At 41.8% G+C, this 17,158-nt stretch overlaps 1 protein-coding gene across 6 annotated transcripts in view; it reads left to right on the top strand.

Annotated features, from left to right (window-relative positions):
- LOC128687663 (eukaryotic translation initiation factor 2-alpha kinase 1-like) overlaps positions 1 to 2,913 on the top strand; it is a 337,432-nt gene extending 334,519 nt beyond the window's left edge. For all 6 annotated transcript variants that reach the window (XM_070087473.1, XM_070087464.1, XM_070087478.1 and 3 more), the window contains one exon: positions 280 to 2,913. In XM_070087473.1, the coding sequence (XP_069943574.1) occupies positions 280 to 786 (507 nt within the window). In that variant the 3' untranslated portion in view covers positions 787 to 2,913. The remainder of the gene's footprint in view (positions 1 to 279) is intronic.
- The last annotated feature ends 14,245 nt before the right edge of the window (positions 2,914 to 17,158 follow it).

Here is a 17,158-nt window from a genome sequence, read left to right on the forward strand (position 1 = left end):
TCCTATCTTTTACCCTTATTATTATTATTATTAGTAGTAGTAGTAGTAGTAGTATCATCATTATTGAATTATTAAGGTTCATCAAGTAATTCTTGATAATTCAAATGTTGGCAAAATTCTCATTAAACTAAGAATATGTAAGTTACACATGAGGATCAATGTTGATCTTGATCCATCTCATTTCATATGAATGAGGAAGTACAGTAGAGATAATGTTTGTATCACTTGCTGTAAAACAATATGAATGCCCATAGATTGTAACATATTTTACTGTTTCAGGCACCATGGATTCTGAAACTTACTGACTCCGAGCCAAATAATCGACCCTCAGCATCTGAAGTGTTGGAATCAAGAATATTTAGAACTGCCTCTATGGATGGACTGCCTCATTTGTACTCAAAACCTTGTGCTGATTTGCAGACCAAGTGTTCTACATCAAATTTTACTTTTGACCCCAAACAAAACAATTACCCCCCGAGTAATGAAGAGGTTCTCAAAGAAAGGTTTGATGCACTAAGTATGCAAGAAACAAACCATCAGAAGATACAGGAAGATACAAAAGTTGAATTCGAGCATTTAGATAGGGAAATATCCAAAGATTGTCAAAAAGATATTGAAATTGCAAAGTTGAAGGAAGAAAATTTTAAACAGATTTGTCAAAAAGATAATGAGATTGCAGAGCTGAAGGAAAAAAATGTAAAACAACAGAAAGTAATTGCTAGATTACAATGGAAGATAAGAAACATGAAGAAAACAATTTTGGAAGCAAATAAAAAGAAAAAGTGATGAATTACAACTCCTGCAGGAATATGATGTTTTCACTCAACATAAACTCATTTAGGCAGGTAATGCTGTAATAGTTTTATAAAGTCTGGAATTAACTGTAGATGAAGGCCAGGAACTACATACAGAAGCAGACTAGAAACTTTACTATAGCAACAGGTTAAGAAGTAACTATGGTAGTAAAGTAGAATAAAAGTCACAGCATCATGGCTGAAGCAATTCACAACAAATCAACAGTTTGAAGAATAAACCTTAGACAGCATTTTGTTCCTTCTTGGACCACTGTTGACACTGCTTTATAATGGTCCAGAACACACTGAAACATTGCCTAACCTTTCTTCTCCAAATTGTGGGTTAGTTTTAAATTATAGTAAGGCAGGAATTACAGTTGTAAGGCATCAGCTATTTTAACTGCAGGTACAACCTGCTACAGGTTAGAAGTGTAGCTTATAGCAGGTTAGAAAATATGGCCTACAGCAGGCTAGAATGTGCAGCCTGCTGCAGGTTAAAAAATATGACCTGCAAGTTAGAAAGTTCAACATGCTATGGGTTAGAAAATATGATTTGTTGCAGGTTAGAAATTATGACCTGCAGCGGTTTAGAAAATACAGCCTGTTGCAGATCAGAAAATGTGACCTGCTCTGTATTAGAAGTTTGAAGGTAGAAAATAACAGCATAAGACCAAAAGCTGAATACAATGGCTAGTCAAGTGTTGGTCGTAAATTGGAAAAGAAGATTATAGACTATTGCAGATAATGTAATATATATAACAATAAAGGACTATTGCAAATATTGTAATATATATAACAGTTAAGGACTGTGCTCATTAAAAACAGCAGAAAATAAATCATTTTGAATTTAATGAAACTCATAACATGTGTATCTCTCAGCAGCTTAAAAATAATCTGTGTTGCAGATATTTAGCTCAGAGCTGCAGGTTTGTCATTTAAGTCACAGCAGCAAGAGTCGTGGTGAGCAGCAGCAGTATTCTGCTCCAGTCAGATCTTTAGCACGAAACTAATGAATTTTCAAAAATACAAGAAATATCATCTTATCACTAGTGGCAGGTCCATGATTTTCTTTGACTAGGCTTGGTTTTTGCAAGCAATTTTTAATTTGTTTTTATGAAGGCATATGATGATGTCCATGTTTTATTTATTTATTTGTTATTTTGGCTAAATAATCAAAGTTGTTAGGTTTTCTCAGAGCACATTGAATAATTCACCCAGCACTGAATTCACTAATTTTTTTTATTGCATCCCCCAAAAATTATGATGCAAAAATTTTTTTTTAATTTTTGTTTAAAATACTATTTTGAGAGTACAGTATTCACATAACATGATTTGAATTCAGGTTTGTGAAAAATGTTGTTTTATGGGAGGGTTTATAGTGAGATCCTCGAACCCAACTTTGATCTGCCGCTGGACATTGACTGTTCCTATTGGTTATTCCAAGTGTCATGTGATGTGTTCAGGACCTATTTAGCAGGTTCAGAACCTTGTACAGTTCTCCATTTAGTGTTTTTGTAAGATAACTCAGTTCACAAGTTATTTCCCTTCTCTATTTAGCATTGAACATAATGTAAATATGTCATAAAGTAACATGCCATTTTAAGAGGTGAAAAGAGATGAGCATTACCTCTTGGTTAAGTTTATACTTTTGAAAATACTTTATTTCAAGGTTATTTTGGCATAGGTGAACCTGGCCATGATTTTGTTAACACTGCATACACCTCCTGAATGTGTTTTCTTTTTTTGCTTGTACATATACAGTATGAGAATATGAATTAAAATAATCTTTTCTGAAACATACATACAGCATTGTTTGGTTTCATTTTGATGGGAGGGCTTATAAAGTTTGAAAGAAAGAGAACAGATACCTTATGTAATTAACAAGTTTGTGCATAATTATAAAGTTCCTTTCATTGTGCTAGAAAAGAATTTTGAATATTACATATACCATATGCTGTACTGTAAAAGGCAGAACTGTAAATCAATTCAGTATGAATGAATTATTGTTGAAATACTCCTAATTGGTCTTTTAAGTCATTATACTAATAACAAATACCAAAAATAGTGCTTTATATGATGCATGTTAATTTGTTTGTAAATACAAGTAGGACCCTGGTCATCTTATTTTTCCTTTACCTTTCCTACATAAGGTTTCTTTCCACTGAGTCTTATGTACTGTTTTCTCATCTACTTTCAACTCGTTTGAAATATAATCTTCCATGGAATGTGCATCTAGTCTGGGGGAAGAGGCAGGTAGGTTTGCTGCATTTTTGCAAGTATGATGATTGTGATCTCTATTCACCTCTTCCTTCCTCAGACCGAACCTAATTACCCCCCAATCCCCCCTTCCCTATCCCATCCTCCCCTTTTTCTTTTCCTCCTCCTCCCCACCCCTCCCTTTTGCCCTTCCACTTTTTGGCCTTTGGGATTTTTCCCACAGGTGCACTAGTTCCTAGGTAGGGGAAAGGGTACCGGGGTCCATCCCATTCCGTTGAGGTTCTTGGCGGTGGCGTAGTTTGCCGTGGAATCTGGATCGCCTGGGGATGTCCCGATCCCTCTCCTGTATCCCGGAGGGTGGCTTTGGGCGTCTTTCGGGCGACGGGTGTATCTCTGGAAGCCACCTTTTGGATTCCGGGGATGGTGGCCGAAGGAGGTATGCTTTGTGGCGGATATCCAGCCGCCCTCTCTTTTGTCCACCGAGGTAGCTCGGCAGATGTGAGGTTGCTATCCCGGATTGCTGGTTTACTGGCATGAAGGGTAGGGTATGGCACAGGTTCCATGCTGCATCTGCGCTACTTCCAGTGCTGAGGTCCTCTTGGGCACGGAGGGAGAGTTCTGGCCCTTACATTCCTCCTAGGACCTATCCATCCCCGGTCCCCCCCCCTTTTTTTATTCTTTTTTTTTTATTTTTATTTTCTTCTTTCTTTTTTTTTCTTAAAAACAAAAAGAAAGAAGTAACCTAACCATGGAGTTCCCAACCCATGACCCCGCTACCCCCGGGCCCCTTCTTGTTACCGCACCCCGTTCTGACCTCGCCTCATCTTTTGACCACTCTTTGGACACTCCTAAGGCCCCTGTACCTCTTGCTGGTGCTGTTTCGTCACCCGCTTCAGGTGCTGGGGTTTTGACTGACTCCTTCGATTTGTCTGACCTTCGCTCTCCTTTGACTATGCTTCCGGCCTCTCCCTCTCCGGTGCGGCAATTTTTGAATCGCCAGCCCGTCCCACGTCGGACCAACTCTGGTCCCGCTTCTAAACGCCAACGACAATCTCCTGATGATGTTACTTCATTACCTTCCTATTCTACTCGGAAAAGACCGACACGTCATGCACTCCCTCTCCACACTCAGTTTAGGACCACGCAATGGACTAAATTCTTTACTTTAAGACCGACTTCTTCTACTGCCTATCTATCTGACCATAGTATTGGCAAAGTGCTCCTATGCCATATTGGTAGAGATATTTCGTTTCATGCTCTCAAGAGCGGTACGCGCATTGTCACTGTCCAGAATGCTACCCAAGCTCATGATCTTTCTCTCCTTTCACATATCGATACTACTCCTATCATTATTGAAAAACATCTTTCTCTTAATTCTTGTAGTGGCACTGTCATTCTGCCCCATACCATAATCCAGCAGAATTTCCAGACATGTGGCAATGACATTCTTGAACAGCTGGAACTCCAAGATCTCCCAATTCTCAAGGTAGAGACACTTATGTTCTTCCTGCCCGCAGGCGAAGACGATACCCTTGCAATGTGGCTCGTTTAACTTTTGACAGCCGTGAACTCCCACACCCTCTGTTTATGTAGCAGGACATCAGTTACAAGTTCGAAAGGTGATCCCTACACCGCAACACTGTAGAAATTGCTGGCGATTTGGCCACCCAGCAAAATATTGCAGATCTATAGCCGAATGCCCAGTCTGTGGTGCCGATGACCATTCTAATAAGTCTTGCAGTCAACCTCCCTCTTGCCTTAATTGTCATGAGGCTCACCCTTCGTACTCTCGCCGTTGCCAGGTCTACTTAACCCTTTCAGGTTCCAAGGCCAAAATCTGAAGTGGTGCTCCAGTGTCCCCCAAGAAATTTTGAAAAAAAAAAAAATTATTTTTTCTTACAGAATTAATAAAGAGCATATTTTTGTGAAGGTAATAAGACAAAAAAAAAATCTGGTCAGTACTTACCGAGATACAGTGCCAAGAAGTTTGTCAAAAATGATGTGGTGGCGGCAACATCGACGAATTCCACATACGCGCATTACATTATTTTGTGGTTTTAGTTGTTTTTTCTTTTCTTTTCCAATTTTTTTCTATTCCTACTAACATTTGGGGCCTGAGAGACCAATACTGTATATAATGTATATATATAAACTCACTGTATTGAACACAATAACCGCACTAAAGTTATTATCATATTATTGTTTACCACTGTTGTTTATTACAATAAACATGCACAAATATTGTATAATACTAATGTTCTATCATATATTTACATATTTACAATCACTGGACATGGTTTTAGAACTGCTGGAGCTTGTGGAACTCCTTGAAACAATGCACCATGCACAGAGGCACCTTACATTCCTCACACATAAACCGAGTGTCTTTGCGTCTTTGTTGCCGTCGTTTTGTTTGTGCACAGACAATGCATCTCTTCTGAGCAAATTTCTTCTTAGTTGAAGGAAGCTGTATTATGAAATGATCACCTTCTCTCCTCAAACGCTTGGGTATATCCTGAGGAATTCGAGGACCATGTTGTATAGCAGGTGTTGTTACCTGGTACTTCATTATGAGTTGTCTGACAACAGACAAACAAAATTCACCATACGGTGGTCTGTTGCCAGTCTTTATTTGGTACATATTATATGCATTGAGCATTGAAATGTCCATGAGATGGAAGAAAAGTTTCATGTACCTCTTGTAACTCTTACGAACACAGTCAACAAAACCAATCTGCATGTCACACTTGTCAACCAAGCGCATGTTTTGTGTATAATCAATCACTGACACTGGTTTTCGAATACGTTCATTAGTCACTCGATCAACTTTGCCACTGTCTTGCATTTCATTATGGTGAATGGTTGTCAACAATGTGACATCTCGTTTGTCATGCCACCGTAATGCCATGATGTCATTGGCAGTAAACACCTGCACGTCATCACGAGCACCTGCGTTGAGCCTGGGCATATGTTTACGATTAGAACGCACTGTGCCACACACATCTGTCTTGTTCACTCGCATGAAATCACTGAGTAATGGGCTTGTGTACCAGTTATCGGTATATAATGTATGCCCCTTACCAATACCAAGATAAGGTGCCATCATGTTTCTCACTACGTCACCTGAGATACCCAATAACATCTTGGTATCTTTCAATGTTTTACTACCCGTGTATACAACAATATCCAACACCAGGCCACTGTCACAATCACAGAGTACAAACAGTTTTATACCAAAGCGTTTCCTCTTGCTCGGTATATACTGCTTGAATGACAGTCTACCTTTGAACAAAATCAAAGACTTGTCAATTACAAGATTCTTGAATGGATAAAAGTATATGCTGAACTTTTGTTTGAGATACATGAAAACATTTCTAATCTTGTATAACCTGTCACTTCTGTCAGGCCTGGTTTTGTCAGAGAAGTGCAACATACGTAACAGTAAGATAAACCTGTTCACTGGTATGATTTCACTGAAGACCGGGGTAGAAATTAGCCGATCTGTGGACCAGTATGCTTTTATATTATGCTTATAGACGTGAGGCATAAGCATTATTGTTGCAAAAAGCAAATACATTTCTGCAACAGTCGTCTCTTTCCACCTGTGTAGTCTTGACTGTGGTGATAAGATCGTATTTGCCATGTTGTACTCAAAATACTTATTACTTTCCATGACAATAATTTCCATCAATGGCTGGTCAAAGAATAATTCAAAGAATTCCAGTTCATTGGCTGTGGTTCCAAGGGGACAAGTAGGTAGAATTCCACTTTGAGAATCATCAAAGTGGTGAGGCTTGGGAACAAAATTGGGATTTTGCTGCCAATCCCAGATACGGTTTGCTGGTGGATACTGGACATCATAGGCTGGTTGTGCGGGTGGTTGTGGTTGTGGTGGGCTGGTGGCTGGCACTCCGCTTTGTCCTTGAACTGACGAGTCAGCAGCGTGGGTCCCAGCGTGGCCTGGTGAGTCACGCATGGCGGTGCCACTACCATCACCACTAACACCATCCACTGATGCCTGTGGTCTATCCATGCCAAGTGTAGCCACATCATCCTCACTATCACTACCTAAAACTGGTGTTGGGCCACGGGATGTACTCCGGGATGTACTCCGTCCCCTGGGCACAGCATAGGGTACACTACCCGAGCGCATGCGGCGGCATACATACCGATGCTTCACTGGTGAATATGTTTCCTCACTATCACTACTCGATTGATCGTCGAGCGCAATAAAATCCCAGTCCACGTCACTATCATCATCATTACTGAAGTCAGAGGCCTGGCCACGCGAAAATATTAGTTTTCTCTTGCAATGAGGAACAACCGACCGTGAGTCACGAGTGCCCACACCAGAGGTAGAAGGTTGAGGATCGTCAGGGTTTTCTGCACTATTATCGATATCCTGGTCATTCTTTTCGGTCACTAACTGATCAAAGCCGTAGAATTCGTCTTCATTTCCACTTCCATCAGTGTCAGAACTATCAGATAGGAAGAGGAGAGTCCCAATTTTCCGGGGAGTGAGAGCTGACTTGCGACGAGGCATGGTGAACAAGGGTAACTGAGCCGGCGTTCCCACAATGCTATGCGGGCGCCTAGATTTTTTGTTTATGGTGCACACCCACCACGCAGACCCATTCTCTCACATGTAGGCCTATGAGCGTTTTTGCGCTAAATTTGACGGCGCTAGAATTTTGGTGTAGATCTACGGTTTGGACACTCAACGTAAAGCCGTTGATCTATGGGACGGACCCTGAAAGGGTTAAATGAGCAGGAAATTCGTTGCCTCAAAGAGGCAAAGGTCTCCCTTATGCTATGGCAGTTTCTCATCTCTGCCTTCAAGGAAGATTACCCCTTGTTTCTTATTCTCATGTTTCAAAATGTCCCCCCACTTCTGGGGTCCCATCTTCTGCAGCCTCCTCTGTGGTTGCCAGTCCCATAGTCACTCCTGTATCTAATTCTTTTGCTGTCCTGGGCTGAGATGTCCCTACTTCAACACCTCAGTCTGTTCTCACTTCTTTGTGTTCCCCCTCACAAACCCTGGTATCGACAAGACCTCGTACGACACCTCCTCCCAATCGTCCCTCTACTTCTCAGAAGTCCCAAAAATCTCCTTTAACCCCTCCTTCCCTTCATCCACCTCCATATTTTATCTTCCCAGTCTCTGTACCTTGGTCTTCCCCTTTCACTGGCTCTGTTACAAGTGTGAAGGTTCATCCTCCTCCTTATACTGTGCCTTCCTCCCCTGTCCCCTCCCAAGTTTCTTCCTCTTCTGCCACCTACCAGGTTTCTGCCTCTTCTGTCCCCTCCCACACTTCTCCAGTTCCCTCCACCCTTTCGCCCCCTCCCCCTACCTTGGCACAGTCCATTACAGTTCCGATCTTTACTCAAACTCCTCCTCCTTCCATCTCCAATATTGTCTCCCATACGATGTCTCTGAACTCCGAAACACTTGAAGCAATCTCTGAATATATTGCAGAGACCAAACCATCAATGGACACTGATCCACCCTCTGTTCCTTCTCTTTCCTCTTCTCCATCTGCGCAACTCCTTTCTTCGCAGTGCACCATTCCTTCGCTGCTTGAACGTTTTCCACTGCCACCACATGTGGACTTTTCTAACCCCTCTAGTCCATAAGTACCCTTACCTGCAGATTTCTAGTATCTTTATAGTTGCCAATCATGGCCTATTTACAGTGGAATATTCGCGGCCTCAGGGGTAATCAGGGTGAGCTTCAGACGTTGCTCTCCCAATTTTCCCCTGTTGGTGTTTGCTTACAAGAACCAAAATTACACTCTGCTGTTATCTATCCCATCTCAAGCTATAATTTATTGTATTCTTTGGACCCTTTTCCTGATGGGACCTTTAACGAAAGTGCCCTTCTTCTATGCACTGATATTCTGTACCATCAGCTATTTGTTCGTACTTCGCTGCATTACACAGCAGCCCGTATCCACCTGCATAGGTGGTATACACTCTGTTCTTTGTATCTCTCTCCTTCTCGAGCATTATCTATTCCAGATATTGCCTTTCGTGTTTTGTCATTACTGCCACCACTTCTGTTACTTGCCAGTTTTAATGCCCATCATTTCCTCTGGGAGGGGTCTAACTGTGATTCCCATGGCATTCAGTTGGAGGCTTTTCTTGCTTCCCACCCCCTCCATGTTTTAAATACAGGTACTCACACCCATTTTGATCCTCGTACTCATACTCTCTCTTGCATCGATCTCTCAGTCTGCTCTTCCTCCGCTGCACTAGACTTCACCTGGTCTGTTCTACCGGATTTACATGACAGCGATCATTTTCCAATCATTCTTTCTTCCCCTTCATATTCACCACCTCTTCGTAACCCACGCTGACAGTTTGATCAGGCAAATTGGGCCCTTTACTCACAATTAACTGCTTTTAGTGAGCTTTTACACCTCTTCTCATCCTCAGTTTTAACCGTAGCTTCTCATTCTATACCCCAAACCTCGGGCAGGCATTCTCAGAAATGCGTGCCTTGGTGGTCTCCTGCTTGTGCTTGTGCAGTACGTTTGAAACGCGCTGCGTGGGGCAGGTACCGGTACAATAGAACCACTGAGAGACTTCTTGATTTTAAGCAGAAGCATGTGATCACTCGCTGTGTCATCCGTGACGCTAAACGCACTTGCTGGTGAGATTATGTCTCCACCACCACCTCTGCTTCCTCTATGAGTACAGTCTGGAAAAAAGTACGGAAACTGAGTGGTAAATATTCTCCTGACCCAGCTCCTGTTCTGCGGGTTGCCGGTATTGATATAGCAAACCCTCTAGATGTTGCCATTGAAATTGGCAGTCATCTGGTCAGTATTTCTCTGGGGCTCCATCTCTGCCCCTCGTTTCTTTCCTCAAAATCTGCCAGAGAGTTAGCACCCTTGGACTTTTCTTCTCTCAGATAAGAACAGTATAATGTGCCTTTTACACTTCAGGAACTGGAGGCAACACTCTCAGCTTGCCGATCATCGACAGCTGGGCCCGACGACATTCATATTCGTATGTTACAACATTTACATCAGTCAGCCCTTGCAGTCCTCTTAAGCCTTTTCAATCTTATTTGGTCACAAGGAGTTCTTCCACAGCTGTGGAAATCTGCCATTGTTCTCCGTTTCCACAAACCGGGTACTACGGGACGTGAAGCCTCTCACTATTGTCCCATCGCTCTTACCAGTGCAGTTTGCAAAGTGATGGAACGGTTGGTAAACAGACATTTAATGTGGTATTTAGAGAGACACAACAGTCTCTCCACTCGTCAATATGGCTTTCTTAAGGGTCGTTCTACCATAGATCCCTTACTACGCTTGGATACGTATGTTCGTAATGCCTTTGCGAATAACCACTCAGTTATTGCCATATTTTTTGACCTTGAGAAGGCATATGACACCACTTTGGAGGTATAATATTTTGGCCCAAGCCCACCCCTTAACTGACAGACATTTCCGTGTTCGAGTCAATAATGTGCTCTCCTCGGACTTTGTCCAAGCTGAAGGTGTCCCTCAGATGTGTTCTGAGCACAACACTTTTTCTCCTTCCTATAAATGATTTGGCCTCTGTTCTTCCATCCAATATTTGGTCATCACTCTACGTAGATGACTTTGCTATTGCTTGTGCAGGCGCTGACTGTCACCTCATTACAGTTTCTCTCCAGCATGCGGTCGACCGTGTTTCCAATTGGTCCACCACGCATGGGTTTAAATTTTCCAGTACCAAAAGTCACCAAATTATTTTCACTAGACGCTCTGTCATCTCCGATCATCCTTTGTACCTCTATGGCTCCCATATCCCTGAACGTGATACAGTCAGGTTTCTAGGCCTTCTCTTTGAGCGTAGGTTATCCTGGAAACCCCACATTACCTCTCTAAAAACAACTTGTCACAGCTGGCTGAACCTTCTCATCTTGTTAGGTAAGACACATATGCAACAGTTAGGTATCTTTATTTTGAAACGTTTTGCCTACACAGTAGGCTTCTTCAGTCGAGTACAGCAAAGTTGAAAGAAGCAGAAGAGATTTGAAGACGATGTAATCAGTCCATCACCCTTAAAGTTTTGAGGTGGTCAGTCCCTCAGTCTGGAGAAGAGCATTGTTCCAAGGTCTGAAACAATACCTTGGAACAATGCTCTTCTCCAGACTGAGGGACTGACCACCTCAAAACTTTAAGGGTGATGGACTGATTACATCGTCTTCAAATCTCTTCTGCTTCTTTCAACTTTGCTGTACTCGACTGAAGAAGCCTACTGTGTAGGCGAAACGTTTCGAAATAAAGATACCTAACTGTTGCATATGTGTCTTACCTAACAACCTGTCGGTATTTTATTCCATTTTAATGTTCACTTCTCATCTTGCTCATCTTTCATGGGGAGCTGATCGTCAAACTCTCCTTCTCCTACATTCAGCCCTCATTTTATCGAAACTCGATTATGGTGACCAGATCTATTCAGTGGCCTCTCCTGCTACTCTCTCTAGCCTTAACCCCATCCATCACAAAGGATTACGTTTATGCCTTGGTGCTTTTCGCTCTTCGCCTGTTGAGAGCCTCTATGCAGAAGCGAATGTTCCATCCTTGTCTGATCGCCGTAATGCCCATTGCCTTCGCTACTATGTGCACTCTCAAGATCTCTGCAATCCTTCCATTTATAGAATGGTCACTGATATTAGTAGACATTATTTGTTCGCCGCCCCTGTTTGCTCCGTCCCTTCTCTCTTTGCCTACATTTGCTCTTGTCTTATCTTCAGTTACCGCCTTTAAGAACATAAGAAAGAAGGAACACTGCAACAGGCCTACTGACCCATGCGGAGCAGGTCCATATCCCACCCGGATTAGACCAATGACCCCCCCCCCCCCCGGATTAGCCCAATGACCCACCCAGTCTGATCATCTCCACTCAAGGATGGAGCACTGCACCAGACCCAGCAGCACAAGCTAGTCAGGTCCAACTCAAACCCACCCACACCCACTCATGTAATTACCTAACCTATTTTTAAAACTACACAACGTTTTAGCCTGAATAGCTGTACTCGGGAGTTTGTTCCACTCATCCACAACTCTATTACCAAACCAGTGCTTTCCTATATATTTCCTGAATCTGAATTTTTCCAGCTTGAAACCATTGCTGCGAGTCCTGTCTTGGCTGGAAATTTTCAGCACGCTATTTACATCCCCTTCATTTATTCCTGTTTTCCATTTATACACCTCGATCATATCCCCCCTAATTCTACGCCTTTCGAGAGAGTGCAGATTCAGGGCCCTCAGTCTGTCCCCATAGGGAAGATTTCTGATACATGGGATCATCTTTGTCATCCTCCTCTGTACGTTTTCCAGAGCACTTATATCCATTCTGTAATGCGGTGACCAGAACTGAGCAGCATAGTCTAAATGAGGCCTAACCAAGGATATATAGAGTTGAAGAACAACCTGAAGACTTCTATTATTTATACTTTTAGATATGAAGCCAAGAATTCTGTTAGCTTTATTGCGAACACTAATGCACTGTTGTCTTGGTTTTAGATTACTGCTAACCAGAACTCCTAAATCCTTTTCGCAATCAGTAGTATTAAGATCTACATTATTTAGTTTATATGTGGCATAGTTATTTAACTGTCCAACATTTAGAACTTTGAATTTGCCAATATTAAACTGCATCTGCCACTTCTCCGACCATTGCATCAGTCTATTCAAATTATCCTGGAGTTCTCTAGTGTCCTCATTAGAATGAATTGGATGGCCTATTTTGGTGTCATCAGCAAATTTGCTTATGTCACTATTTATTCTCTCATCTATGTTGTGTATGTAAATTGTGAACAACAACGGGCCCAACACTGACCCCTGAGGAACACCGCTTGTGACGTGCCCCCATTCTGATTTCTCCCTATTTATGCAAACTCTCTGCTGTCTATTTGTCAGCCATGTCTCTACCCAGGAAAAAATTTCTCCTCCTATTCTGTGTGCCTTAAGTTTCATGTAGCATCTCACTTTTCCCTACCCCCCTGGGAAGTTCCAGCTGTTCGGGTCTGTTCTTTCTCACTCTCTTGCTCGAAAGCCCAACTGCCTACGGTGGCTTCCCACTCTCTTTTTCTTGACCACTTCCACTCTCATTCTCATGCCATCGCCGTGTACACAGATGGCTCTAAATCTTCTGATGGCATTGGATTCGCAGCAGTGTTTCCGGACATCGTGCGAGGGCATTTACTATCTTTGGCTAGCATTTTTACTGCAGAATTGTATGCCATTCTTGCAGCACTTATTCGTATCGCATCTATGCCTGTGTCATTTGTGGTTGTCTCAGACTCCCTTGGTGCTCTACAGGCTATATGGAAATTTGATACACCTCACCCCCTAGTTCTCTGTATCCAACTTTGGCTACACCGTATCTCTACCAAGCATAAAGATATTGTTTTTTGTTGGGTCCCTGGTCATGTTGACATACAGGGCAATGAACAGGCAGACACTTCTGCGCGGTCAGCAGTACATGACCTACCAATTTCATATAGAGGTGTTCCATTTCTGGACTATTTTGCTGTAATAGCTACCCACCTTCATGCCTGTTGGCAACAACGTTGGTCTGCTCTGCTCAATAACAAACTTTGTTCTATTAAATCAAGTATAGGTTACTGGCCATCTTCTTGTCACCAGTGTCGAGGTTGGGAGACTACTCTCTCCCCCCTTCGTATTGGCCATACTTGTCTTACTCATGGATATCTCATGGAGAGGCACCCTGCTCCTCTCTGTGAAAATTGTCAGGTTCCAGTATCAGTCAGCCACATTCTGTTAGACTGCCCACTTTATCAACGAGCACGCAGAATTTACTTCCATTGTAGTCTTCGCTCCACTGTTTTCTCTTTACTTTCCCTTCTCGCTGATGGACTCACCTTTCATCCGGACTCTCTCATTGACTTTCTGACAACAACTGACTTACTCCACAAACTCTGATGATGATACCTTCAGCCCTTTCTCCCTCAATCTCTTGCTACCCTCTACCCCCACACTATTCCCTGCCCCGCTGTTTTCTGTAACCTACTAATCATCCCTCCTCCCTTCTGCTGCCCAATACCCTCGCTTCCTTCCCTACCCTGCAGCGCTGTATAGCCCTTGTGGCTTAGCGCTTCTTTTTGATTATAATAATAATATGCACCTCTTGCAAAACAGCTATGGAATGAAAGACAGTAAATGAATAGCCCTTTTTTGGCTCACCTTATTTTGTTGGGAGAGTGGCAATGTGGTAAAAAATAATATAATACAGGTAACAATAAGTGGGATGTATTTGTGATACAGTACTCTGGCTGTCTCCTCCAGGGAGGTTCCTTAATGGTGGTGAGGGGTTCTTAATCCCAGGAATTGGATTTGTCTTCCCTATGGATCGAACCCACTTGCCTCCCATTCCCCAGGTGCTGTATGACCCCTATAGGTTTAGCACTTTTCCATAAATATAATAGTGATTTGGAGTGTGAACAAGTTAATATTTATGAATGGGATTCAAGGAAACCAGTTAGCTGGACTTGAGTCCTGGAGGTGGGGAGTACAGTCTTACACTCTGAAAGAGGGGTGGAAATATTGCAGTTTGGAGGTCTCATCAGAAGCATCTGAATGTCATACATCCAAACTTGAAAGCATATTTCTCATAGAAGAAAATGCTATACAGGAAAAAGCAACAGTTGGCCTAAATAGTTTGTGAAGGTCAACTTAGTTTAATTTAATTGGTAATATTTCTCTAGAAGTGTGAAGCATGAGTTGTAAATGCTGCAGCAAGGAGGAAGCTGGAGGCAGTGGAGATGTCGTGTCTAAGGGCAATGTGTTGTGTAAATATTATGCAGAGAATTCGTAGTGTAGAAATTAGGAGGAGGTGTGGAGTTACTAAAAGTATTAGTCAGAGGGCTGAAGAGGGGTTGTTGAGATGGTTTGGTCATTTAGAGAGGATGGAACAAAGTAGAATGACTTGAAGAGTGTATAAATCTGTAGGGGAAGGCAGGGTAAGGGTCATCCTAGGAATGGTTGGAGGGAGGGGGTAAAGGAGGTTTTGTGGGCGAGGAGTTTGGACTTCCAGCAAGTGTGTGTGAGCATGTTAGAAACAAATGAATATAGACAAATGGTTTTTGGGACTTGATGAGCTGTTGGAGTGTGAGCAGGGAAATATTTTGTGAAGGGATTTAGGGAAACTGGTTAGCCAGACTTTAGTCCTGGAGGTATTAAGTACAATGCCTGCACTTTAAAGGAGGGGTTTGGGACTTTTGACTGTTGGGAGTGACAGCTAAACTGTCGTATCTGAGCACCTCTGCAAAGACAGTGATTACATTTGAATGATGGTGAAAGTGTTGAATGATGATGACAGCTTTTTCTTTCTCTTTGGGTTTTTTCTTTCTTTCTTTTTTTTTTCTTTTTAGTTTGTTTCTTTTTTGGGTCACCCTGCCTCGGTGGGAAATGGTCAATGTGTTAAAAAAAAATTTCTCTAGAAAAAATTTACCATTAAGGAAAGTTAGTTTCCATGGCAAATAAAAACTGAATTTTCCTGGAATTAACAAACCATTGTATTCTTTGATGATTATCAAGGTGACTAATGTGGATACAATTAAACTGTTAAAGTTACTAAGCTCATTACTTCCCATTCCACAGGCTCTGTGATCTCTGCTGGTCTTTATTATTAACCAACAAACATTTTTTTCCATCAAACCACACTTGGGCTTTTTTGCCATCTTCCCTCACTGGTGGTTGTGGGAAATTGCTCTCTCATGCCTCTAAAGTGGCCATACCAGATTGTTATGTAATTGACTATATGTGTGGTTACAGGAGTTGAGTCACAGCTACTGCAGGGACACGTAGTGCTGCTGTGAGTATTGTCAGAATGCCATGACAGTCCAGCATCTCTTGAATGATTGCCTCATTCATCAGAGAACTTGCCATCTTCATTTTGGATGACTCTCCAATGCCTTATCATGCTTTGTCTGTCATTCTCTCTTAATAATTTTGCCTCTGTTGCAAACACTATTTTTCTAATTTACATATTCAGATATGCTTGATCAACTGTAGCCACCATCCTTTCAGTTGATATTCTTTTCTGAACACTTATTCCTTTCATTCTTCCCAACTTCTGCCCCTTCCATTTTTTTTTTTTTTTTTTTTTTGTATTCCTAAAGAGGGACCTTCACGAGGTTGCTTGAATTTTTTTTTTCCCTTCCTCCAATTTTTCAATTTTATTTTGCCGGTAACTCAAGAATGTCTAATCCAGTTGGCTTCAATTTTTCAGAACTTGTATATGGTAACAAGGACCAAATTCCTCAGGTAACTGGCATGTTCACATGTGCTGTGACCAAAGTTGTTGAAGCCATTCCCAGCATCCTGGAATAGCTTGGATAACTTCCAGAACCTTCAGTGACAGAGCTTCAGATGTTCAAAGAAAGTGCCCAAAAATCTGGCAATGGTAGAGAGTGAAATTCAGTGGTGTTGGAACAGATTTAACAATTTTATGTGTAAAATAATGTGAAATTTTTATTCCTATTAATCATGTTAAAGAATTTTCAGTTGCCTCTTCTAATAGATACTATTGTGGAGTAAGAGGGTGACACATCTTAGTCCACAATAGTACCTATTGCATATTATATCCATGCAGGTAAATTTGTTAATGTGGTAAAAGAGTACAAAAAAAAATTAGAATCATTGGAATCCAAGTCTTGATTGATTGGCTACAAGTTTTCACCACTGGTCTGGCTTCCTAAATGCAAGGCTCACACTGCTGTTATGTGGCATAAGCCCCATTGGCCAATTTTACTGAATAAATATTCTCAGTGTTGGTTCCTTGAAGCCTTCAGGGGGGCTTTTGATCCAAGGAATTGGACCTGTCTTCCTCTTGTAGCAAACCTGAATGCCTCTCATTCCCCAGGTGCTGTATGATCTCTACCGGCTTATTGCTTCATTCATGAATGTAATAATAATGAATAGTTAAATTTTTTCTATATAGAATGCTGCTTCTGGTTGGTTTAAATTATATTGACTCATTCTATAAGGATAATAACCCTTATTAATTATTTATTTATTTAATAACCCTTAAGTTTGTGCTGAATAGGTGCAAATTTGGAATTTTGCTGAAACATCGTTCAAAAATTTGGAATTGGAATCAGATCATTTACTGGAGAATGCCTTTTC

Source organism: Cherax quadricarinatus, chromosome 2 (assembly GCF_038502225.1).
Source record: "Cherax quadricarinatus isolate ZL_2023a chromosome 2, ASM3850222v1, whole genome shotgun sequence".
NCBI classification, from domain to species: domain Eukaryota; kingdom Metazoa; phylum Arthropoda; class Malacostraca; order Decapoda; family Parastacidae; genus Cherax; species Cherax quadricarinatus.